The 25,086-nt window shown below is 40.0% G+C and overlaps 15 protein-coding genes across 15 annotated transcripts; 10 read left to right on the top strand and 5 right to left on the bottom strand. All coding sequences in view use genetic code 12, as the record gives it.

Moving 5' to 3' along the window:
* Positions 1-767: 767 nt before the first annotated feature.
* On the bottom strand, positions 768-1,217 carry CPAR2_503700 (uncharacterized protein; the record flags this gene model as incomplete). The annotated part of the gene is made up of 1 exon (XM_036810809.1): positions 768-1,217. One exon carries the CDS (start codon positions 1,215-1,217, stop codon positions 768-770), a length of 450 nt encoding a protein of 149 aa, XP_036667309.1.
* A 2,762-nt stretch (positions 1,218-3,979) lies between these two features.
* On the top strand, positions 3,980-5,185 carry FOX3 (Fox3p; the record flags this gene model as incomplete). The annotated part of the gene is made up of 1 exon (XM_036810808.1): positions 3,980-5,185. One exon carries the CDS (start codon positions 3,980-3,982, stop codon positions 5,183-5,185), a length of 1,206 nt encoding a protein of 401 aa, XP_036667308.1.
* Positions 5,186-5,228: 43 nt separating this feature from the next.
* CPAR2_503680 (DEAH-box ATP-dependent RNA helicase) lies at positions 5,229-7,478 on the bottom strand (the record flags this gene model as incomplete). The annotated part of the gene is made up of 1 exon (XM_036810807.1): positions 5,229-7,478. One exon carries the CDS (start codon positions 7,476-7,478, stop codon positions 5,229-5,231), a length of 2,250 nt encoding a protein of 749 aa, XP_036667307.1.
* A 137-nt stretch (positions 7,479-7,615) lies between these two features.
* On the bottom strand, positions 7,616-8,158 carry CPAR2_503670 (uncharacterized protein; the record flags this gene model as incomplete). The annotated part of the gene is made up of 1 exon (XM_036810806.1): positions 7,616-8,158. The coding sequence occupies one exon, from the start codon at positions 8,156-8,158 to the stop codon at positions 7,616-7,618; it is 543 nt and encodes a 180-aa protein (XP_036667306.1).
* Positions 8,159-8,444: 286 nt separating this feature from the next.
* CPAR2_503660 (uncharacterized protein) lies at positions 8,445-9,587 on the top strand (the record flags this gene model as incomplete). Its single annotated transcript, XM_036810805.1, has 1 exon — positions 8,445-9,587. The coding sequence occupies one exon, from the start codon at positions 8,445-8,447 to the stop codon at positions 9,585-9,587; it is 1,143 nt and encodes a 380-aa protein (XP_036667305.1).
* Positions 9,588-10,635: 1,048 nt separating this feature from the next.
* TOS1 (Tos1p) lies at positions 10,636-11,970 on the top strand (the record flags this gene model as incomplete). Its single annotated transcript, XM_036810804.1, has 1 exon — positions 10,636-11,970. One exon carries the CDS (start codon positions 10,636-10,638, stop codon positions 11,968-11,970), a length of 1,335 nt encoding a protein of 444 aa, XP_036667304.1.
* A 371-nt stretch (positions 11,971-12,341) lies between these two features.
* On the top strand, positions 12,342-12,521 carry CPAR2_503640 (uncharacterized protein; the record flags this gene model as incomplete). Its single annotated transcript, XM_036810803.1, has 1 exon — positions 12,342-12,521. The coding sequence occupies one exon, from the start codon at positions 12,342-12,344 to the stop codon at positions 12,519-12,521; it is 180 nt and encodes a 59-aa protein (XP_036667303.1).
* Positions 12,522-13,123: 602 nt separating this feature from the next.
* Positions 13,124-13,597, top strand: CPAR2_503630 (uncharacterized protein; the record flags this gene model as incomplete). Its single annotated transcript, XM_036810802.1, has 1 exon — positions 13,124-13,597. The coding sequence occupies one exon, from the start codon at positions 13,124-13,126 to the stop codon at positions 13,595-13,597; it is 474 nt and encodes a 157-aa protein (XP_036667302.1).
* A 367-nt stretch (positions 13,598-13,964) lies between these two features.
* On the top strand, positions 13,965-16,619 carry CPAR2_503620 (Zn(II)2Cys6 transcription factor domain-containing protein; the record flags this gene model as incomplete). The annotated part of the gene is made up of 1 exon (XM_036810800.1): positions 13,965-16,619. One exon carries the CDS (start codon positions 13,965-13,967, stop codon positions 16,617-16,619), a length of 2,655 nt encoding a protein of 884 aa, XP_036667301.1.
* Positions 16,620-16,826: 207 nt separating this feature from the next.
* On the top strand, positions 16,827-17,909 carry PPH21 (phosphoprotein phosphatase 2A catalytic subunit; the record flags this gene model as incomplete). Its single annotated transcript, XM_036810799.1, has 1 exon — positions 16,827-17,909. The coding sequence occupies one exon, from the start codon at positions 16,827-16,829 to the stop codon at positions 17,907-17,909; it is 1,083 nt and encodes a 360-aa protein (XP_036667300.1).
* A 212-nt stretch (positions 17,910-18,121) lies between these two features.
* CPAR2_503600 (uncharacterized protein) lies at positions 18,122-19,276 on the top strand (the record flags this gene model as incomplete). Its single annotated transcript, XM_036810798.1, has 1 exon — positions 18,122-19,276. The coding sequence occupies one exon, from the start codon at positions 18,122-18,124 to the stop codon at positions 19,274-19,276; it is 1,155 nt and encodes a 384-aa protein (XP_036667299.1).
* A 184-nt stretch (positions 19,277-19,460) lies between these two features.
* CPAR2_503590 (uncharacterized protein) lies at positions 19,461-20,024 on the top strand (the record flags this gene model as incomplete). Its single annotated transcript, XM_036810797.1, has 1 exon — positions 19,461-20,024. The coding sequence occupies one exon, from the start codon at positions 19,461-19,463 to the stop codon at positions 20,022-20,024; it is 564 nt and encodes a 187-aa protein (XP_036667298.1).
* Positions 20,025-20,195: 171 nt separating this feature from the next.
* TFP1 (H(+)-transporting V1 sector ATPase subunit A) lies at positions 20,196-22,106 on the top strand (the record flags this gene model as incomplete). Its single annotated transcript, XM_036810796.1, has 2 exons — positions 20,196-20,198; positions 20,256-22,106. 2 exons carry the CDS (start codon positions 20,196-20,198, stop codon positions 22,104-22,106), a joined length of 1,854 nt encoding a protein of 617 aa, XP_036667297.1.
* A 35-nt stretch (positions 22,107-22,141) lies between these two features.
* On the bottom strand, positions 22,142-23,017 carry CPAR2_503570 (uncharacterized protein; the record flags this gene model as incomplete). Its single annotated transcript, XM_036810795.1, has 1 exon — positions 22,142-23,017. The coding sequence occupies one exon, from the start codon at positions 23,015-23,017 to the stop codon at positions 22,142-22,144; it is 876 nt and encodes a 291-aa protein (XP_036667296.1).
* Positions 23,018-24,049: 1,032 nt separating this feature from the next.
* CPAR2_503560 (uncharacterized protein) lies at positions 24,050-25,015 on the bottom strand (the record flags this gene model as incomplete). The annotated part of the gene is made up of 1 exon (XM_036810794.1): positions 24,050-25,015. The coding sequence occupies one exon, from the start codon at positions 25,013-25,015 to the stop codon at positions 24,050-24,052; it is 966 nt and encodes a 321-aa protein (XP_036667295.1).
* Positions 25,016-25,086: the final 71 nt, after the last annotated feature.

The raw sequence follows: 25,086 nt of genomic DNA, 5'->3' as shown, positions 1-25,086 counted from the left end.
TTTTGAACCAATCAACACGAAATTACCCTTATATGAATCTTTCATTAATAAGCCAAAGGGTTTGCTGATGGATATCTTTTCTAGGACAATAACAAGGACACCACCATAAACATTCTCGAAATCGTTATCATTGTTTGGGCTTAGCTGATATTGTGGAGAGCAAATCATATTTTACCATACCGAAGAACGCAACTGCTTTTCTAGCAAAAGGTCATGGTATAAACTAAATTTGGTAGTTTCCTGCACTCAATCCAAAACCTTTTACAACATCTTTTGGGACCTTTCTAATATGTTGCTGCAATTATAGTATAATCCATGAGTCATAAGAACTTTATCGTAGATTAAGCTTTGAAAGATAATTGGAATGATCGCGCATAAAACTTGCCTCTTTTAGTATCTGTTGAACTTATCGTTGACTTGTCGTTTTTGATCACGCGGAACACAATTTGGTGGCCTCGTGTCTGTCTGAGGTGGATAGATTGATACGATTGTTCAACCACTTGAATGGGGTAAGCATTTTGGTATGACGGGTTCTAATCGGCGGAACAGACATTGTGAAGAGGTAACTAAAAGTTGCAAGATTAAAATCTTTTATTCAAAATATCAATTATACTGAAAGCGCTGAGATATATTTTCAATATGGTACAAAATTGATCGTGTAATGATTTCAACGCTGTAAATCTATTTGCTATGTACCATGCGGGAATTTCATCCAAAAATTTGCTGAATTTTTTTTATTGTTTGCAATGACTTCGTGACTCAAATGACTAGGGCACTATTTGGTTGACTCTCATTTGTGAGGTGTTTCTAATCTTTCTTGTTGAATCATCGATATTGACACGATACTTCTCCTGCAAAAAAGCCGGTACGATTAGATACACTCGCTTACATGCTCTATCATGGTCAAATTGTAACTCAAAATATTGTTTAAACATTTGTCCGGCGAGTGGTGAGAAAACAAGTGGTAGTTGTTTTAATAAATCTGCCATGTGATAAGCATTAATTTTGTTGATGTACAATAAGTTTTCTTTCAAATCTATTGTTTCATTTGGTTCCTCCACATCAATAGAAAATGCATGTCGGATAAAATTGTTGGCCACCACATAGAAATTAATGTAACGCTTGAGCTCTTTGATTGTACCACATTCAAGAGTCAACTTAAATGAGAGTGACATCAATACTTTCACCTTGGCATTGTAATCCAATGCATTGAACATACCTCGAAATCTTTTACTTGAAATTTGCACAATAATTTCATCATCTAAATCCCTGGTGTCTAAGGTGAAGTTGTACTTTAATCAGTTCATTTGTGAGGGTGATAATTTTGCTTTGCAATAAAGTGGTGGTGACGAGTTGAGACATCTCACGGGACTCATTTATGGCTGTTTAGGTTGTACGCATGGTGGGGGTAGGGTGAAAAAGAAGTAATAGTAGAAGAAAATTTACTATTTTTTTCCTAGCGCTTCAAAAATCAACTTAAATGCCAAATTTTGTCAGCAATCCCTTCTCTAAAATGCTTGTACTGTCTTGAATTTATCGAGGAAGCGTCTTTCTTTGGAGTAAAATAATACATTTTGCTAGCAGGGTCGAAGACGACATTAAAATTGACTTCTGCAGCCGTGTTGTTGCCTTAACTTTTAACCTTAAACACCTCCTGATGGCTTGCAATTAATCTAGGGTTGGATGTCGTTATGTTGAGGTATATATGGGTTGTCTCGGTCTGGGATGTACAAAGAGAGAGTAAACAAACGTTTGACACAAGTGTGGGTTACACAATTGCTCATATGCACAAGTAATAACGCTTCCTCCAAATACGCCTTGAGTTTGCAACTAAGACAAGGGTTTGTTACACAAATCCAAGTTGCACAAAATCCATACTGGTTGATTATGAATTAACGGAACATGCGTTAAGGCTTTTCCTCTATCTCCCTTTATTTGTTCTGACCGAATGAGGGAACAGCATTCAAGGACTGAAGAACCTATACAATAATCTACTCTTCGTGAAAACAATTTGTTGTCTGTTCGTTTTGATTTTTTTTTTTGTATTCCAAAAGTAAGATTTTGAATATTACATTGTTGTTGAGGCCTATAATTGTTTTGTTCTACGTTGTTGAAGATGTGGGCCGGATGATTAACAGGAGCCTATACACACACATATATATAGATGCACATGAAGATATTCGACCAAAGCAAATGATTTTGTCCCGGTATTGATAGCTTGAAAGTCGATTTGCAACCATCTCACGATAATTGTGTTGGTTACCAAGACTGCCTACCTCCGGGTAAAAAATATGAACGTAAACCTAAGTACACAGACAAATGGGAGGAAGAGCTGTAGCTTTCAATAATTTTTTTTTAGAATTTTATCAGTACCTATCACGTGCCGTTATCGGTAATAAAATTTAGGTTGCATTAGTTTATCCATTTGCTCTAACGCGGTGGCTGCGAACCTTTTCTTAGTAGTGTACGATATAGAGCTTGATTCAAATCCTCAGGTTGTATTAATGGTATATGATAATACATCTTGTCGATACCGAAGTAAATTGATTGATTATTGAAGAAGAGAGTAATAAGATAAAGCCGTGTACAAAAGCTAATTTCTTTTATACCCATCTTACTTTAGTTTTGTGATCACCCCGCCTTTTATTCTGCTCTTTCTTAGTTTCACCTTTAACAAAAAGGAACAAAAGCAAATTCAACAATTCTGCTGAAAATGTATTTCGAAACCCTTCTTCTTTTCGTCTTTATTTCCCGCTCAAATCACTAAAGATCAGTTTTTCAGGTACCCTGAAGTTTGATTGCGCGCTGGTAGATCTCAAGATCTCTCGGATGCGGTCTTATGTATGGCTCGGACTGTTTTATGAGGTTGATGTACAATTACGAGACACGTTGAGAGTTTGAATTGGCCAGGTAGATGTCTATCTCTAACTTTTGCTTTGAAAATGCATAAAATATGTTAGGAACTTTAGCTCCTACCCTGTTTCTACGGTGCTGGTTCTTGTTATATACTGAAAGCGGGCGAAGTTTAGGGTTTTCAGCCGGTTTGAGAGCAACTCATCAAGCATGGATCAAATCCCCCTAAAACCCATAATCCAATAAACGCATGGGCCGAAGTTTTAATACAAGGCAACAATACGATTAAATATCCCCTAGCTTTTTAACGCTTTTAAGCTTTAGGTGGTGATTTGGTTTCTGCTGTTGAATGTGGGAGCTGCGTATACATATGGACAGAAAAGGTATTTGATTGAGATAAATTGGGTTAAGGGAAAACAGATTTGTGTTTGTCTCGTCCCCTTTAGTTAGGGGATAAGAAACCCAGTTGTGTCCCTTGACTTTTTTCATGACATCATTTCAATCTAGGTTGAGAGAAAGCTCGTGCATAAGATACAAATGCCTAATTATTATCGCAATTTATTGCGCAGAGGCAAATGTTTTACCATTGGTAATGAAAGCCCAGGCCCTTGGCCTCCAAACTGCCTTCATGTATAAGTGTACGATCTGTTCACTTAGATTTGAATTGGATATTACAGTCTTAGTAGATTTTGTTTGAGGGTCGCCCTGAAACTTAATTTTTATAATATATGTTATACGAGTGTTCTATTATTTATAGCATTTCATTTCAATTGAAGAGTCTTTTCCATTTCTATCTCTTTCGTTTGATGAGTTGTCACCATTCTTTTTTCGGTTTGCACAACCAATGGTGTATCCAAAACTGGTTAATCAGAGAGTAAAGATCGAGCGGATATTAGAGTAGCGGGGAGCGCTACCATATTATCTATTCACATGTCTTTTATCGGATATTTTCTCCTTCTCTTTTCCCCCCCACACTTTTTTTCTCCTCCTTTGCCTCGGTTAATAAGTACGGTTTATTTCCGCCGCCATCAAAAAGATCATTTTCTGGAGAAAAATTTCAACAACAAAACTTTATCACAACTTTTTCTTTCCCACTTCAAAAACCACTACAAACTACTACTACATCATGTCCCAAATCAGAGAAAAGAACCCAGACGATGTTGTTGTTGTCGCCGCCTACCGTACCGCTTTGACCAAAGGTGGTAGAGGAAGCTTCAAGGACGTTGGTTCTGACTACATTTTGAACAAGTTAACAGAGCAGTTTATTCAAAAGACGAAGGTTGATCCTTCCCTCATTCAAGACGTTGCAATTGGTAACGTTTTGCACATGAGAGGTGGGGATTTCGAGCATAGGGCTGCACTCATGGCTGCCGGTATCCCTCATACAACTCCATTCATTGCAATCAACCGCTTTTGTTCGTCGGGTCTTATCGCGGTCTCCCAAGTCGCCAACAAAATCAGACTTGGAGAGATTGAATGTGGTTTGGCTGGTGGAGTTGAGCTGATGTCAAAGGACTATGGACCTAATGCTATAGTCCAATACGACAATGCTTATGTAAACCACCCGGAATTCCAGAAGAACCAAATTCCAATGGGAATTACCAATGAAAATGTCTGTGACAAATTTGGTATTTCTCGTGCGGAACAGGACCGTTTTGCAGCTTCATCCTTCAACAAGGCTGAAAAGGCTCAAAAGGATGGATTATTTAAAGAAGAAATCCTTCCTATTGAAGCCTTTGTTGAAGATGATGAAGAGGAAGATGAGGAAGGTGATCCAGTTGAAAAAAAGGTGGTGGTTACAGAGGACGAAGGAATCCGTCCAGGCGTTACCGCCGAAAAGCTTGCAAAGATTAAGCCAGCTTTCAAGAAGGATGGTTCAACCTCAGCTGGTAATGCCTCTCAGGTGACTGACGGAGCAGCTTTGGTATTGTTGATGAAGAGGTCATTTGCAGAAAAGCACGGATATCCAGTCCTTGCCAAATATATTGGTTGTTGGGTAGCCGGTGTCCCACCTGAGATTATGGGAATTGGTCCAGCCGTTGCTATTCCAAAGGCTTTACAAAAAACTGGTCTTAAAGTTGATGACATTTCTGTTTTTGAAATCAATGAAGCTTTTGCTGGTCAATGTTTGTACTCTATTCAATCTGTTGGTATTCCAGAAGAAAAAGTCAATTTGAAAGGTGGTGCTATTGCTTTAGGTCACCCTATGGGAGCTACTGGTGCCAGACAATATGCTACAATCTTGCCATTGTTGAAACCTGGTGAAATCGGTTTAACTTCTATGTGTATTGGAACTGGTATGGGTGCCGCTTCTGTTATTGTTAGAGAATAAGAGCTTTTTGTAGTTTCGAATATATGAGATTGTCTTTTTCTATCTACTTCCCCCTCTGTTTCTGCACCCTCTCCAAGCTCAATCGAACATCCCCCTTCACAAAATGATCCAAATTATAATATTTTGGTGCAATTTCAATCAACCATTCTGGTTGCACTGAAGTGATGGTTCTGATATAGTTTTTGCTTGTCAAGACAAACTCATTGTAGATAACCCATTCACCGGGGTTGGTCACAACTGTACTGGGGTGGATCATGACATCTTGATTGTCTTTGACAGTGAGATATCCTTTGGATCCTCCTCCACTTCTTCTTTTAGCCACTTGCATAAAAAACCCACCAACAAGAGCTTTTTTGATGTCTTGCCAGTACTGGAACTCGCCAATTTCACCATATTGTGACACCAATTGCAAATCGTACCTCTCCATCATTCTCAGTAGCTGCGACCTTACATTACGAGCAGACACGAGGGATCTATAGCTAAGGAAATTGTCACGACACCATCTGTGGGCTTCCTCCTGTTGGATAAACTCTTCATACACGTTTATCAAAGTTAGATGATCACCATCGGGTTGGGCAAACGACATTTTCGCTTCATCGGCTCGTTGACGCGCTGATTGTGGACGTACAAATACATTGGGCACACTCAACATGGCAACAATGGTTAATATCTCTTCCGAACATTTATAAGCTGGTGATCCAATCAACATCACTGCAAGCATGGGGTCAAGAGGGAAATTGGAAGCAAGTCTACCCAATGCGGTTAGCTCTCCTTCATCTGAGAGGCATTGTAGGTAGTTTAGCTCTTCCAATGCACGCATCATGGTTTCAGGAGCTGGTGGATCCATAAAATCAAAGTGAACCAAATCATCAATGCCTAGCTTTTTCAACTCTAACACAGTTGATGATAAATTGGAGCGTAGAATTTCGGGGTACGATTGCTCAATCAATTCTTTCTTGAATGCCTCCTCCGTGTATAGTCTGAAACATTTACCAGGTCTTGTACGACCAGCTCTACCAGCTCTTTGTTGTGCACTGGCTTTGGAGATTGGTGACACCAACAATGACTCTACTCTCACCCTTGGATTGTACACTTTTTGCTTGGAAAACCCTGGGTCAACAACATAAACAATCCCATCAATGGTTAACGAAGTTTCAGCAATATTGGTGGATATAATGATTTTTCTCCCTGGGCGGCCACCACCAACGTTTTCCGGAGCTGGCTCAAAGATACGTTGTTGCTGATTTGGTGGCAACGAACCATACAATGGATACACCTTCAATGGACCACACCCTTGTTCTCTGATCAATTGATCACCTTCCAATTGAATTTTTCGACACGCATCTTCAATCTCTTCCTCACCAGTGAGAAACAACAATACATCTCCTTCATCTTCAGTGGCGTGTATCTGCAACACAGTACGTATTGCCGCATCAAGATAATCTTGTTGAAATTCAGGGGTGTAGTAAATCTCCACTGGGTGGGTTCTCCCAGCAACTGCCAACAATGGTGCATCATGGAAATAATTTTGAAATTTCTCTGCATCCAATGTTGCCGACATGATGATCAATTTCAAATCTGGTCTTCTTAAACTAACTTGTTTGAGCAATCCCATGAGGATATCAGTAGCTAATGTTCTTTCATGCGCTTCATCAAGGATGATGCATGAATAACGACTCAAATTGTGATCCTCCATCGCCTCCCTCAACAACATACCATCAGTCATGTATTTCAAAATGGTTTTGGAGCTGGTTTTATTTTCAAAACGGATGCTATACCCAACTTCGTCTCCTAATCTTACATCCATTTCATCAGCCACTCGCAGGGCTACGGACATTGCCGCCACTCTTCTTGGTTGGGTACAAGCAACTTGTTTCCCAGTTAAATGTGGCATTTCGTCGTAAAGAACAAACTGAGGGATCTGAGTTGTCTTTCCGGACCCAGTTTCACCAACAAACACCATAATCTGAGTTGAGTGAAAAATCTTGAGAAACTCTTGTCTTTGTGCATGAACTGGTAAGTCACGACGTAACTTGAGGATTTTGAAATAGGAGTCAGAAAACTGTTCCCCTGTGAATGGATTCACTGGGCCATCTTCGAGTTTGATTGCATCCTCAGCTGTTGTTTGATGACGTACAAGTCCCTTGAATTCACCATTATCGTGATGAATCAATTCATGGTTGTCTTGTGGGTGTGGGTGATCATGAAGTGATTGCTCCGCTGCCTCAGCAACCTTTTCTGCTTGGGAGTCGTCGACAGCAACTCTCTGTCTCTTATGGGATCTTTCCGTCATGTGTTGGGAAGAATAAAGAAGCATCGTAAGAGAGCCAAAAAAAAAAAAATCTCATCTCAAAATAAATAGCCAAATCTACAAAAGCACAGACGCATAGCTCATCAGAAGCTCATTAGTAACTCCCCAAAGCTCCCCTCTTATCTTTGCAAATGCAGACACCAATCATTCAATGCAGCACTGAGAATCTCCCTGGTGAAGGCTTTACCCCCCTCCATTACCACTCCCCTTGATTTAAACCACTCGGCAATTGCTTGCTGCAACTTCCCTTTATTCTTGATACTCAGTTGACTCAATGTAACAAAGTTGTAATCGATATAAAAATCATCAAATAGGGTAATCACAACATCAAACTCATCTTTGGTAAGCTCTACTTGACCTGTGAATGGGAGTAAAGCAAACTGATCAATGTAAAAAGATGCAAATAGTTCAATTTTCTCACTAGTGGGTTGTTTCAGTTCGTTCAAGTTGCAAAGAAAGCAGTAGATACTAACCAAAAACAATATCCCTGACTTGTGAAGTGACTCATGAATGGACAAGATGTTTTCATCGTGGGTGATCTTTTTGTGGTAAAAATTGTTATTCACAAGTGATAATGATGGGGAGATTTTGCGATTAGTGGTGAAAGCATTGGAGACAGGGGAGGCAACCAACTGGCGATCAGATTCAATAGTAGAATTCATTAGCAAAAGAGAAGAAACTAGGGTGGTGGGTTGATGACATTTTTTGCAATTTTGGTTATGCCGAAAATAAAACTTCATTTAAAAACAACTCTGTAGCTCTGCTAGCCACTAGCTACACCAGTTTAACCCTTCCTAGCTCTTGAAGCATCTAGCTCCCTCCCCGGTAGCTCCTCTTCCCGGAAGCTCCTTTCCCCAGCTCTTCCCTCATATATCTGAAACAAGACCAAAAAAAAAAAATATTCACTAGCACCTTCTTCCCCGCCACCACCCGTCCCCTATTCCCACAATGGATATCAGCCTCATTTTTATTGTACTCGGTACGCTACTTACTGGTGCTGCCAACTCGCTACTCACAAAATACCAAGATAACCAATGTGTACGCAACTGTGAAGACACAGGTTCCTCCCCGCAGTATTTCAACCAACCGGCGATACAAACTTTGCAAATGTTTTTAGGTGAATTGGCCATGTTTTTCGTTTACTTGGGGTATAAATGGTACTACTCAAGGTCGTATATTCAATTAGATCAAGAGGAAAGCACCGGTGGTGGTGTAGCTCTTTTCAAGCATTGGAAATTGGCAATCCCAGCAATATGTGATTTAAGTTGCACAACATTGCTCAATATTGGACTCATTTACGTGCCTGTCTCAATATACCAAATGACTCGTGGGTCGGTAGTGTTGTTTGTTGCTGTATTATCGGTTGTATTTCTCAATCGAAAGATTTCCAAATTACACTGGATTGCTTTAGTTGTGATTACTTTGGGTGTGGCCATTGTTGGACTTAGTGGAACACAAACAAAGGAAAAAGAGGCTACACTGAGTGCTGGGTTGATTGTGTTTGGTATTTTGTTGATAATTGGTGCCACTTCACTACAAGGGGTGCAATTTGTTGTTGAAGAGCACATTTTGGCCAAACAACCAATAATTCCACTACAATTGGTCTACATTGAAGGGTTTTTCGGGGCAGTGACAATTGTCATGTTCATGGTGGTGCTCAACTTTGTGGCAAAGGCCGTTCAATCACCAAAAGAATTTGCCCAATCCCCATTCAACATTGTAGAAGCATTTTCAGAAGTTTTGGGTAACAAAACCGTACTTGTTACTTCATTTCTTATTATGGCATCAATTGCCAGTTTCAACTTCTGTGGGTTATCCATTACTCATCGAATCTCAGCCACTGCAAGGTCAACTGTCGATACATGTAGAACATTGATTGTGTGGTTATTTGCTGTTGTGGTAATGCGATGGGAGCACTTCAAGTTTTTGCAAATGATGGGGTTTGCCATACTAGTGTTTGGAACCCTATGGTTTAATGGAGTTATCGAGGTAGAGAACTGGAGCTTTATCCCCAGTTGGTTAAAGGAAGGGGAAGCAGAAGATGAGAGAACTCTGATTGATGAGGCATTAGAGGAAAGACTTATTAGTTAGACAAAATGCTGTAGTATTTCACAAAATCGATCAAGAACGATTCCAAGTAAATCAGACAAGTGACGGTTGGTAGAGGCAAATGACTCGATCTAGTAAGGCGCCTTCCCTCAACACTACCCTTTAAACTTGTCGATCTCTTAACCCAGTTAATTACTTACATCAAGGCTAATCAAACTAGCAGCTCATTTACACAATGTTCCAATTCTTTTGTAAAACAATTTCTTCACAATCTTTTTTTGCCAAGTTTTAAAGCCAAAAAATGAGAAAATTTCTTCCCGAAATGAGCCCATCTCGGGTTAACTTTCCATGCGCGAGCTAACAGACAGACGACTCTGATCTCTGATCTCAAACGAGTTAAGGGATGCGTAAACGATCTGCGTTGTCGTACAGGGACACCCACTCAACAGTGTACTCTCATCTACTCTTTCCCACACTTTCCCACTCTCGACTCATACTCATGTTTTGTCTTGAAACAAGGCTGGAAGAATTTGACGATTTTGGGCTTTTCTATTGTGTTACTCTGTTTATTTTTTGTTTGTCCCAATTAGGACAATTGACACGACAATGTGTCACGTGAACAAAACAATAGAAATAACGCTCGTTTTGTGTAACTACGCGGTGAAGAAAACAGGAGTCCTAAATTTTAACCAAAGCCAGCAATAATTGGAAAATTGTACACTACCACTCACATAGTTAAGAATAATAATCAAACTCGTTTAACAGAATGTAAACAAAAACAACTACAACTTACACAAAAGCCAGCTGAGTACATATTATTTTTGCATCAATTTTCAATAATCCCAAAACTAAACAAACGCCAGGTAAGCCTTGCATTCCATCACAAAGCAAAAAAAAACTCTGACCACCTCTCTATGGCCTCACAATAAAACCAAAACAAAATTTCTCTTCCTTTTATACTCCTTTCATATCACCACATTTTTTTCAGCTCCTTTCACCTTGTCATTCCTTTAAAGTGATCAAAATTTCTAACCTTTAGTCATTCCTTTATACCACAGTCGTTCCTTATAGTCACTCCTTTATACCCCCAATGAAGTTTTCAACCGCCACGTTAATTGCTGTGTTGTCCTCCATCGTCAATGCCTCCTGTTCATACGATGGTGGAAACTATTACTGTTCTGAAACCAAAAAGGTTGTTTACAAAGGTATCGGATTTTCAGGATCCTACCAAGATGTCACCAATATGGATGAAGACAGTGGCTCTTGTTCTCAAGAATCATACTCCTTTTCAGGAAACTTGAGCCCCCTCGATGAAGAATTATCAGTTCATTTCAGAGGTCCTTTGAAATTGTTACAATTTGGTGTCTACTATCCAAGCGGATCTAATAGCAAGAGACAAGTTGAAGATTGCAATACTCAACATATCCACCACAAACATAAAAGAGCTACTGAAATTGTTCAAGTTACTCAAACTGTATTGATTGATGGTAATGGAAACACCGTCACTTCACAAACAACAGAAACATCGACCGCTGATGATAACCAAGGTGGCTCTAGCTCCCCCGCAGATGGCTCTTCTGGCACTACTTCCATCACTAATTTAGCCGGACAAGGAAAAGCCTACAGATCAATCTCCACCTCCTCAGCACCAACAACCACCTCATCCGATTCTTCATCTTCAGAGACTGCTTCTGCTGATGGTGCTTGGCAAAGAGACTCTTATTATACCCCAGGCAATGCCGATAACTGTGTCTTTTTAAACTACTATGGTGGTTCCGGTTCCGGTGTCTGGTCATCCAAGTTTGGAAATTCATTATCATATGCAAACTCCGACAACTCGGGTGGATCATCAAGTGCCGTTGCTTTAGAAGAAGTCACTATTGGATCAAACACTGAATTTGTCGTCATGTCTGGTGAAAAATGTTCAGGAAACTCTTGTGGTTACTACAGAGAGGGAACTGTTGCTCATCATGGGTTTGGTGGAAGCAACAAGATTTTTATTTTTGAATTTGAAATGCCAAGTGATGGCTCTTCTGGATTCAATGCTGATATGCCAGCTGTTTGGTTATTAAATGCCAAGATCCCTAGAACTTTACAATATGGTGATTCTTCTTGTTCATGTTGGAAAACCGGTTGTGGTGAATTGGATTTATTTGAAATCTTGTCTTCTGGATCAAACAAATTGATTAGTCATTTGCATGATGGCCAAGGTGCTTCATCAAACACCAACAATGGTGGTGGTGGATCCCAAGATTATTTCGCTAGACCAACTAGTGGATCTTTGAAAGCAGCAGTCATTTTTACCAGTAATGAAATTCACATTGTTCAAGTTGATGATTCAACAAACTTTGGTTCCAGTTTGGATGAGGATACTGTAAACTCCTGGTTGCAACAATCAGGTTCTGCAGCCACCATCGGATATTAGAAAGAGACACCACTGTCTAAATTGTTTGCCTTTATTTTCTATTTGTATTTGTAATTGTATAGTAAAAAAATTGAAATTTTTAAGTAACTGTTTACCACTTTAATGCATGTTGGAGTAAATTTAGGTATACAGCGTCAATACGTGCCAGTCACGACTTTAAAACAAAAAAGTTACCCATTGCTACCTATAGAGGACGCTTCATTTCTCAATTTTCATTGTCAATCTACTACTCACTCTTACAATTATTGCCATGACATTACAACTCCATCGCAATATCAGTTGCAGGTTCCATGGTCATTACAAGAAAACTTGACGTATATCTACAACCATTTAATATAACTAGTGACACTCCATAAAACATTCCACTCTACATGGACAACACTTCCCTTAAGGAGACTGAGTTCTTCAACAATTCAGCCTCTCTCAAGATCAGTCAAGCACGACAAGAACTAGGTGGCATATTCGTTGCCGAACTCGGTCATTCCAAGACGAAAATGATTCAAGACTGGTTTAAATCAGAGGAAATAGTTTGTTTTGAATTGTGTGATTAAATGTGCTATTTGTTGAAATAAGGTGTGACTGGGGTGGGGTACCATCCACTACAATTCAGTGGATTGTATACCATTGACGGGTCAATCAAAGGATGGTCAACACAGTTGCTTTGTGAGGCAGGAATCTTGATTGAGATTGGTGGATTGGACGGTTCAGGTGGTTCCCCACGATTGGGTGAGCCCGTTGGCACTGTCATTGGCATCAATGCCATTATTGGCTACGGTTGTATTGACTGTTATGTAGGCTGGATCAATTCAAACGTAACTGCAAAGGCAGGTTCCTATTTTATGGTTGCAAGGACATCTACTTGTTTTATCCACCTAAGTGATTAAAAGGACTACTGTCCTGGTATTTAGGGACCATCCGGTATTGCTAAAGATTTCCAACACTTGTACGAGTTTGGTCAGCCTGCCGCCGGCAAACTATACGAACGATTATTTGCCAAATATGGCACTGCAAAACAAAATACGCAACCATTTTTCAAAAACTTGAACAAAACACTGGATCACGTCAAGGAATACACGAGCTTTTGAAAAGTTATTTCTACTATGGAGATGTATATGGTAATAGAACACCTTACCAAGATTGCGCCGTGTTGGAAATGATTATTGATAACCCCAATGGGCCATTTGGATTAATAATCAACACGATAACCCTCGAGTCATTGCTCGCGGAATATAGTCTCATTATGGAGTTTCTTGTGTTTCAAGCAAGACAACTTTTTGAACCATTAAGTATAAACAGCTTGTTTGTCTCTGGTTCTCAGTGCAAGAATGATTTGTTTTTACAACTTCTTGCAAGTGTGTGCAACGTGACCGTTACAAAGATTGACGCAAATTGTTGTCCGGGAGCTGCAAAAATGGGTCGCGTAGCTCATCTATGTCAACAAGGTTGGACTTATGACGACGCTTTTGATGAGGTGACAAGAAGTGGCACTGCGACAAAAATGGTGCATCCTGGTGACTATAACTCGCTATCATCCCTCAAGGATGAGTTAGCGTTGTTGCTTGTTAAGTATGAAATATACCTCGACATGGAAGATGAACAGAGACAATATAGGAATATGATGAATTAATAGATGATGTATCTTGTACCTGATTTACCCCACTGGATGAAAACCGTCCGAGAAAATTAGGAATCAAGAGGCTGCAAAAATAGGCGCAGTAGATACCAGACACAACGAAGTGGTAACTACGCAGTAGTGGCAACGCAGTAGATGCCACGCAGTAGATACTTATCTACCTAAGATGAAGTTGCGCCCGAGACCACGTAGACACTCCCCCCTTCCACCGAGCTCCTCCTTCTCCTCTGCGTTTTCTGTGGTCTCCAGCTTTTTCACAAAAACCCTAAATTGAAGAGGGAAAAAAAAAATTGTGCCCATTTACGAGCTCTTCCAGAAGCCTTTAGAGGATACCTTCCCCCAAAGAATACCTCCCCCTACCATGAACAACAGCACAGCTGACTCACGACAATCTCCCCCCAGCAGCAACAGAGTTTCCGATTTTTTCAAAAGTGAGGGAAACTTGGATAATGGTGCCTTGACACAGCCAAACATCACCAATCAATCAGTCACTAAATTAACCAACAAGCACACCACAAACACTCACAAACCAAATAGGAAAAAGCGAACGACAACGTCACGAGCTTGTGATGCTTGCGCATTGAGGAAAATTCGATGTGAACCAACTACACCTTGTTCTCATTGCAAGAATAACGGATGGGTTTGTACAAGGAATCGAGAACGAAAGAAATCGGGGCCCAAGGCGTTATCGAAAAGAACGATTGATTCGATTAATAATCTAAGTGAGGTGATTGAGCTTAATACATCTAGACCACAATTATCTTCGAAAAATTCATCAACTTCGGTATATTCGAAAAGTCCGAGCATTGAAGAAACTGAATCTCATCGATCGTCACCGTCGGCAAGGTCATCAGTTGCGCATTCAGTGACGCCGAATCCAGTTCAGCAAAGACTGCACAGTCAGTCAAATCAGGGGCAAATGGGTGTGGCTTTAGTGGGTCAGGCCCATGGCTCTGCGGCATCCCAATTTCCCGAGAGCTCCACTCTACACTCCACCCAACTACAACCTCTGGCAAGCAACGACACCCAGACGGGCACATCAACTGAGGAATACCTCGTCACTCCATTCTACTTGATGGAGAATCTCAACTTGATAGGTGAAGAGCCAGCGATTCGCGAGTTGCTTGCGCCATTGACGGTGAATTCAGTATTGACCAACTACTCCCGACTAGTATCATTTTTAACTACAAATTACCCAAACATGATCAACACTTCCGGAATCAATACTCATTTTACAGAAATCAACTTGGTTGATCATCATGATGACTCGTTATACTTGTCGACACTACTAATCATCATCACTTTGAATCAAATCATTGCCGAAATACTCATCAAGTTGAAGAAACAAAAATTCAAGAAATTTTTACGGTACCCCAAGAAGTTTCTTGCTTTTAGACCATACAAGTCGTTTAAAAACTTGTGTCATTTCAAAGTATTGGAGATTTTCTCGTTAATTGAAAAGAATTTCATTGTACCTTCAATCATACCAAAGACTAGAGCCAATGGAAATCAGTATCTCTTTGCCCATTTGAACCAATATCAAATTTACTACAATTTGTCGCTATCCAACATACAATTGTGCAATTACAATCACATTTTGAATTTAACAAACACCCTCAACTCAGCAACAGAGGCCCATAACGCTTATGGAAATGAAGCACAAGAGCATCAAAAGATCTTGTATTTAAGTCGAGCAATCAGCACGTTTCAGCTAATCAGTGTCAAGGAAAGCGACTCGCTAGTTCCCTTACGCGAATTATACGAATTGATTTACTCATTTGAACGATACTACATCATATTCAGTTCATACAATTACGATGTGAACTTGTTCCGAAACAACAATGTATTGACACATTTGAAAAGTGATAGGTATCACGGCGAAGGATACGCTTTCGAGTTGATGCACATTATTGATGATCTGGGATTGATAGATCCGCTTTGCAGAAACGCATGGTTCAACCTGCTGTTGGAATTTGATAAACCACAACCAGGGTATATTGAACTAAAGGGGAGGATTGATGCATTGAGATGCACCGACTACATGTGGTGTATCTTGCGTGAGATTCTATTATTCAAAATCATGCTTGTACGACCATTAAGTTTTGACCAAAGTAAATTAGAAGTTGTTCGAATTATTGACACAATCTGCAGAAATTTGGAACTTGCTGATTCAGACGTTTTCAAAGTGAAAGTGTCCAACTATCAAATTCTACAACCATTGTTGCATATTTTAAAAGTATTTCTCGAAATCAAACAAGTTGAAGTCAGGCTAGGGAAACCAGTCAATATACAAGATCAAGAGCTATTAGTTCGATACACTGAGCTAATCATTACTCATTTACCATTTTTCAACAATATCAATAAACTAATTCGAGCTCACAAGATACTCAACAATTGGTTCCTAATGTTGAGCGAGGTAAAGAAGGATGACACAAGTGAAAAGCAAGAGCAACCACAATTGCAATCTCAAATCTACCAACCCACACCACCAACACCACAAGCAAACATTGATTTCCCTTTCCACACTGGAATCACACCTCAAGCCCAACAACCAACATTTTCTCATTTACAACCCCAACAACGACTTGCTTCCCAAATCGATGTCAATGAGCTAATGAGGGACTTTACAGTCTCTCGATTGGATGGGGATTTTGATGTCAATAACCCAACACCAACGATCCAATACCGAGCTGACGATGACGAAGACGATGAAGAGCAAGATTTCTTCACAATTGTGCCCAAAAATGAACATGGACACAAGTTTGCCAATCAAACTTCTGGAGCAGCCGATTTTCTTGCGAATGCTCCACCTACACCACAGTTTGGTTTCCCTAGTGTTGTCAACAATAATAATCTCCCCATGAGTGCTAGCACCAGAAGTTTCTTCTCATTGCTTAATGCTACAAATTACGTTGAGGATAACCAAGCAGACCCTGGTCAAGCAGACCCGAATCAAGGCTCTGATAAGGGAAGTGTAATAGGATCCAGTTTCTTCAACTTGAGTAATCTTAGATAGTTCTATTGTATAGCATTCTCATTTTTAGTGCAGATGACAATTCTCAAAAGTCAACGAAAAAGTAAAAAAAAAAAAAACATGAAAACTGTTTCGACGGGTTCACCAAAACATACTCACCCTATAGACATAACCATCACAGTTAATTTACTTTGCATTTCCCATCAGGCTCACCACTCATCAGTAATACACACTACCCACCCTTGAATAATGGATTTAGATACGGATGTACCAATGGAGGACGTTGAAGACCAAACCTACAACAGCAACGACCCTTCCTCTTCCTCGTCACCAATCAAATCAGCAAACAAATCCACCATCAAGGAAGCTGCCACCTCAGACGACGCAAAAGGTGAAGCACCCTCTCTAGATGCCCTGTCGATCAACCAATTAGACGCATGGATTGAAAAATTATCCAAATGTGAACCACTTTCTGAAGCCGATGTGAAAAAATTGTGTAATATGGCCATTGATGTCTTACTACGCGAAGAAAATGTACAACCAGTTCATGTTCCAGTGACAATTTGTGGTGATGTTCATGGTCAATTCCATGATTTGATGGAATTGTTCAAGATTGGTGGTCCTTGCCCTGACACAAACTACTTGTTTATGGGAGACTATGTCGATCGTGGTTACTATTCTGTGGAAACTGTATCCTATTTGGTTTGTATGAAGGTGAGGTTCCCCAATAGAATCACCATTCTAAGAGGAAACCACGAGTCGAGACAAATTACTCAAGTTTACGGCTTTTATGACGAATGTTTACGAAAATATGGCTCAGCAACGGTTTGGAAAGTGTTTACCGACTTGTTTGACTATTTCCCAATTACAGCATTAGTTGACAACAAGGTATTTTGTTTACATGGTGGGTTATCACCAATGATTGAAACCATTGATCAAGTGAGGGAATTGAATAGGATTCAAGAAGTGCCCCATGAAGGACCCATGTGTGATTTATTATGGTCTGACCCTGATGATAGAGGCGGCTGGGGTATTAGTCCCAGAGGTGCTGGATTCACTTTTGGACAAGATATTTCCGAGCAGTTTAATCACACTAATGATTTAAGTTTAATTGCCAGAGCACATCAATTGGTTATGGAAGGGTTTAGTTGGAGTCATCAAGAAAATGTTGTCACCATCTTTTCAGCACCAAATTATTGCTACAGATGTGGTAATCAAGCAGCAATAATGGAGGTCGATGAACAACACAACAGACAATTTTTGCAATACGATCCATCAGTAAGGCCGGGTGAGCCAACAGTGACGAGAAAGACCCCAGATTACTTCTTGTAGAAGGCGCAAAGGTTTTAGACTTGGTTTAATGTATTTGTATTACAAAGCATGTATGTAGAGTGTCGCGACAATAACTCTCTCATCCGCACGACATTCCAGAAATAAGCCAACCAGAAGTTGAAGAAAATTAAAGTGTAAGCAAAAGACGAAAAAAAAAAAAAATACACCCAATAACGAAGCTTACCCAATAAGGAACTCCTCCGACAAGTGTAATGTTGAGAACACAAGTTAGAACTATACCCAAGTTGACAGTCCCTTGCAGGTCGTTATACACTTCTGTATTGGACTCGGACATCAACATCACCAAAAATGGCAAGGTAAATGTATCGGTGGGACCTGGAGGTCGTTCATCAAGAACTGGATACACAGCAACAGTATTTGGAGCTAGTGGGTTCTTGGGACGTTACCTTGTGTCCAAACTTGCCAGACACGGTACCACCACAATTGTCCCATTCAGAGATGACATGAAGAAGAGATTTTTGAAAGTTGCTGGTGACTTGGGTGTGGTTAATTTTGTTGAAATTGATGCTCGTAATTTGCAAAGTATACAAGATTCAGTGGCCCATTCTGATATTGTTATCAACTGTATTGGTGCCGATTATAATACCAAAAACTTCACCATGGCGGATGTCAATATTGCCTTGGCTGAGAGGATTGCTCAGGCTACTAAAGACGCTGGGGTTCCAAGGTATATCCATGTCAGCTCCTACAATGCTGACCCAAAATCGGAGTCTATCTTTTATGCCACAAAGGGAATTGGTGAACAAGTCGTAAGAGATATCATCCCCGATTCGACAATTGTTAGACCATCACAAATGTTTGGTAGAGAAGACAATTTGTTAAACTACTTGGGACCAAAGATTAAAATGTGGACCCCCAACAGAAACCAAAAGCAAATTTACCCAGTGCATGTACTTGATGTAGCTAGAGCTTTGGAAAAAATTGCCTATGACGATTCCACCGTTGGTCAATTGTATGAATTATATGGACCGGAAAAATTGTCTTATCTAGATATCAGACAAATGATTCACGGCATTACCGAAAACTACGCACAAGCAGGTCCAATCAGTTATAATTTCTACGACTATGACTTGCCATTGTCAATTGCTAAAATTATCGCACAAGTACAACAATTGGTGTGGTGGAAATTGGCAAACCCTGACCAAATGCAAAGACACGTTATAGATCAGCATATAGACCCCGCTGCCAAGACGTTTGCCGACTTGGGGTTGCATGATCAAACTAAATTGGCTGATGTGTTGTTTAGTTATGTGAAACAATGGAGACACCCATTGATTGCTCAAAAGGGTGGCCCAAGCCACAAGAAATTGGATGAATTGAGAACCATCCAGCATTTCACCGACTAAAATAATAATAAATAGCGCAAACACAGTACTATAAACTACACTTTTTATTACACTCGTAGATACCCGAGATAAGAATAATTTTTGTGAATATTTAATTTTCTCTCGCTCCTTTTATTTCACCACAATTGACCCCACTAGATTAACTGACAAAAAATCAACCAGAACCAACCCTAAAGCTTATCCCATGTACCAGCTACCACCCATTGAACAGTTTAGACTGCTGCCGCCAGAGGAACAGAAGGTGGTAATTGACCACCTATTTGAACCATGTGACTCCCTCAATTGGTTTATTCAATCTTGTGTCATTAAAAAAAATTACGAAAGCTACGCTGAGTTCATCAATTTAGTTCGTAATGAACTTGAGATTCTTGTTTATCGCAATGGATTCTTCGCCGTGAGGAATGGATTTGAAGCAAACACTTTAATCAACGAAATCATTTCAGCACATCCACGATTAGGAGCGCCCAAGCACACGAAATTGAGTCAACATTCAGCTGAGGAGCAAAAAAAACTCGGCGGTGAACAAATGCAAAAGAGATTAGCTGAGCTTAATGAAGAGTATGAAAAGACTTTTCCTGGGTTGAGATATGTGGTGTTTGTCAATGGCAGAAGTCGAGATGAAATTATTGCCAACATGGAGAAAAGAATCAAGCGTAATGACATCGAATTGGAGAAAAAGGAAGCGTTTGAGGCAATGTGTGATATTGCATTAGATAGAGCAGCCAAGATGGACGTATTTAAGTTGTAATTGGGGCCTCTATGTGTATATGCCTTTATCGTTTATGAAACTTTATGAAATTTCGCCTTCTCGACACGACTTTTACATTTCTCAATTTTTGTTGTTGAAACAAAATTGCGTCAACTTTTAGATACCAAAGTGGCATTCCCGAAATTAGCAATCCATCAAAAAACAACAACAATGGTATGTAACATCACCACCTCCCTAGAATGTTCCAATCATACTAACTTCCCCTTCTAGGCTGGCGCTTTAGAAAATGCAAGAAAAGAAATTAAACGTCTTTCATTAGATGATCACAAGGAAATCCACTATGGGCAAATCTTTTCAGTTTCAGGACCAGTTGTGGTTGCTGAAAATATGGTGGGGTGTGCGATGTATGAATTGGTCAAGGTGGGTCATGACAACTTGGTAGGAGAAGTTATCAGAATCAATGGAGATAAAGCAACTATTCAAGTCTATGAAGAAACGGCTGGTGTAACTGTTGGTGATCCAGTTTTGAGAACTGGAGCTCCCTTGTGTGCTGAATTGGGTCCGGGTTTGTTGAATACTATCTACGATGGTATCCAAAGACCATTGAGATCTATTAAAGAAAAGACCAATTCGATTTATATTCCACGTGGTATTGATGTGCCATCATTGTCAAGAACGGCTGAATACGATTTCAAACCAGGTCAATTGAAAGTAGGGGATCATATTACTGGTGGTGATATCTTTGGGTCCATTTATGAAAACTCATTGTTAGATGATCACAAGATTTTGCTTCCACCGAGAGCTAGGGGTACAATCACCTCAATTGCGGAACCTGGTTCTTACAATGTTGAAGATACCGTTTTGGAATTGGAGTTTGATGGTAAAAAGCACAAGTACTCCATGATGCACACATGGCCTGTAAGAGTCCCCAGACCCGTTGCTGAAAAATTGACTGCTGATTATCCATTGTTGACGGGACAAAGAGTTTTGGATTCATTGTTTCCATGTGTTCAAGGTGGTACCACATGTATTCCCGGGGCTTTTGGATGTGGTAAAACAGTCATTTCTCAATCCTTATCAAAGTATTCCAACTCGGATGTCATTATTTACGTTGGTTGTGGTGAGAGAGGAAACGAGATGGCAGAAGTGTTGATGGAATTTCCAGAATTGTTTACTGAAATTGATGGAAGAAAAGAACCAATTATGAAACGTACTACTTTGGTTGCCAATACATCGAATATGCCCGTGGCTGCAAGAGAAGCATCAATCTATACTGGTATCACTTTAGCTGAATATTTCAGAGATCAAGGTAAAAACGTTTCCATGATTGCTGACTCCTCGTCACGTTGGGCTGAGGCATTGAGAGAAATTTCCGGTAGATTGGGTGAAATGCCTGCTGATCAAGGTTTCCCTGCTTATTTGGGTGCCAAGTTGGCATCTTTTTACGAAAGAGCGGGAAAAGCTACTGCATTGGGTGGACCTGATAGAGTTGGATCTGTGTCTATTGTTGCTGCTGTTTCCCCAGCTGGTGGGGATTTCTCAGATCCAGTCACCACTTCAACATTGGGTATCACTCAAGTGTTTTGGGGGTTGGACAAGAAATTGGCACAAAGAAAGCATTTCCCTTCGATAAATACCGCTGTTTCATATTCGAAATACACCAATGTGTTGAATAACTATTATGACAAAAACTATCCTGAATTCCCCCAGTTGAGAAACAAGATTAAGGAAATTTTATCCAATGCTGAAGAGTTGGAACAAGTGGTGCAATTGGTTGGTAAATCTGCATTGAGTGATTCAGACAAGATCACATTGGATGTTGCTGCATTGATCAAGGAAGATTTCTTGCAACAAAATGGTTACTCCACCTATGATGCATTCTGTCCTATTTGGAAAACATTCGATATGATGAAGGCATTTATTTCGTACTATGACGAAGCACAAAAGGCTGTTGCCAATGGTGCTCAATGGTCAAAGTTGTCTGAGGCAACAAGTGACGTCAAGCATGCCGTTTCATCAGCCAAATTTTTTGAACCAAGTAGAGGTGAAGAAGAAGGCGATAAGGAATTTGGTGAGTTGTTGACCAACATTTCGGAAAAGTTTGCTGATGCCGCAGAGTAGAAAATTGATTCGTGTAAAGACTTAACAATATACGTTTAGCACAAGTTTGAGAAGTTCGTGATGGAGTCATTAAAGAATGTCCAGATTCCATCAAAACAAGATGTCAAGAAATTATCCAGGCCATCAACTAAATCGCGCACTTCTTCATCAAACAGATTGACAATTGCGGTTCTTCGTTCTGTTTCTTCGCCAAGGTTTGAATCATCAACTGGCTTACTGTAGTTCAAGACAAACTCATTAATAGGGATCCCTCTCGGGGTGTATACCGGATGTGGTGAAGTATTATCTTCTTGATCAATCACTACAGTGTTGTGCAAAGACTCACTCTTCACGTCTTCGTCGTCATCGTCATCATTTCGCTGTTGCATTTCCAAGTCTGACACAACTGATTTTGATTTAAACCACGCTGCAATACTCTCCAAAAATGTCTTTGGCTCTAACCCATAATCATCTCTTTGAAACGGATGCATATTATTCATAACAACATCATTATTCTGTTGTGACTCCGTTGGCCTGAACCTATCGTATCGGTTTCCAACATACTCATCAAACATATCGCGGCCAAATAAGGACGTTCCTCTTGGTTTAATACTACCTCTTTGTGGGTAATATAAATCAGCGTCGTAGGGTGGATCATGTGGCGATACAAGTGATGGAACTTCTGGTGTTACAGACACTGAAAGTGGGTCAGATTGAGTGGGAGAAGGAATTTCAAATGAGCTTGACGTTGTGATTGGTAAAACCTGTATGGTGGAGGCGGCATTGGTCTCACTCGATTGGATATACTTGTAATGGCTTGTTAATTGAAGTTGAAATCGATGTGTGGGACTGGAAATAGGTGAGGTTGTATTGTATGTTCGGGTTATGGGTGATAGCTCCACGTGTGAAGGTACACTTGGTTCTATTACCATGACTGGAGGTAGGTATGGACTTTGTTTAAAACTTGTAATGCTGCAAAAACACTTTTTTCACAAAAAATTTGCAACAAAAATGGACAAAAAACACACATCACATGATCATCGTTCATGGTTAATTGAAGAGGATCTCTTCACCAAAAACAAGCAAACAAGGTCAAAACGGGCTATAGAGTGCTTGCAATAGAATAGCTTTTTCGCTCTCATTGTGCTCTTCAGTAATTGAACACCTATGCCTACAATACGGTAATTCAAGTGTATTTTGTTCTTTTTGGGGCAAGATTGAAAGTGCGCCACGTGCGGGGTAGCAAGATCACATGATTCTCAAATAAAATTGTTGAAGTATAAAAATGAGGTTGAAAATCCGACAAAATATTGTTCCTTCGTACATTGATTTCGTTTCGCTAACAATTCGAAAGTAGCTTGATTGTAGATAGTTAATGATTGGTGATCTGTGTATACTTCTAATTGAACCGGTGAATTGCCAGTTTAGGACTCAAGCATGCTTTTAGTGATGCCTTTTTTCTATGAAGATAAAGGTTTTACCATTGGAAGTTACTACAAAATGGAGTGGATCGTCTCCCAGCTTTACTTATAGCTGTAGATGAGTAAATACATACGTATAGTTGATGATGCCGAAAGGAAGACAACATTTGGGGCCATCGCAACTGCGAACGTCAGATGTGTGAAATGATTCTTCCCAAGCGCATGGACTATGGACAAGAATTCCTTTCGCCGTATGAGGTAGTTTCGTTCCGCGATTTAAATAGCTGAGCGTACCATTAGAACGATTATCAATTGTGTCAGGTCCTTTTTGACAGAACGGTTACAGCAAACCTTCTAACTCGAAAAGATTAGTACATGTTTTAATTTTGGTTTGTAAAACTTCACGTAGTTGTAGATTTCGCCATTGAAGAAATATGTCATCTCCATTGTCTACTTAGAGTCCGGCTTTCGCCTACATCTTCTATCAAATCATAACATCAGATACTTTTCGTGATAAATACAAAACTCTATACATCCATCTCTCTAGTCAGCATCAATCTTTCCCTCATCTTTCAATTTCTTGTACTTTTTCAACAACTTTCGATTCAATTTCCTTCTATTTCCCTTGGCTCTACTATCAGTAACGTCATCACTTTTCGAACCATTCTGATTCTTTCCAAAGAAAGATTTTGAATCACCCATGAGTTTTTCAAATTCTTGCAATTCCTTCAAAATCAAATCTTGTTCCTTTTTAACCTTTTCTTGCTCAGCAATCAACTCCTTCTCCCATTGCTTAAACCCTAATGGATTGTCAGCTTGGTAAGGTGGAACAAATGCCAATTTCTCCTCAGGCATCACATCCCACAAGAATTGATCTTTGATTTTATTCATGGCTGGATTGAGTGTTTTCAAACCCGATAATGACTTTTTCAAAGGGTGTTCCAAGATTGGGTATATTTCGTTATGGTCCGGTTCCATATGAGCACTTATTTCCTTACCCAAATGGATCAAACTACGATCATCATGTTCACCAGCGATGAAATTCTTGATTTTCTTGTCCAAATCTTTCGTCTTTTCTGGACGCACATGACGCTTTGGCGGTTGTGGAGGTTTGATGAACTCGGGTGGAATAACAAGATCTATCCCCTTGGGTTGATTTATTCGATCAAGAATGTGTCTTTGACCAAGTGATTCATATATCGATTCAAGTGATTGTTCTTGTAAATGTTCGGGCATTTGCGGTAATGCCGACGTAGGAAGGTACTGAGATGGTTGGATTGCGATACCAGAACTTGTTGAGCTCAGCAATGCAACACTTCCTTCATTTTCTGACCCACTGGCATCCTTTAACCTTCCAAATATCTTTCTCTCCTCTTTAGATTTCGATTTAGGTTTGTCGTAGATTTTCTTTGTAGTGACGGGCTTTGTCGTATGGGATAAACATCGTATCGATAGCCCACTGGCTCGGGATGAGCGTGGTAACAGTCTTAAACACGTTGTAACTAACATTATTATGCTGATCGGGGAGGCGGTGACGTTTAGGTGTAATGGCAAGTCACTAGACAAAAAATTGTCTCTTC

This window comes from Candida parapsilosis, contig 006139 (genome assembly GCF_000182765.1).
Source record: "Candida parapsilosis strain CDC317 annotated contig 006139".
NCBI lineage: Eukaryota > Fungi > Ascomycota > Pichiomycetes > Serinales > Debaryomycetaceae > Lodderomyces > Lodderomyces parapsilosis.
The sequence above is the reverse complement of the archived record's forward strand: the minus strand, read 5'-3'. Positions and strand labels throughout refer to the sequence as shown.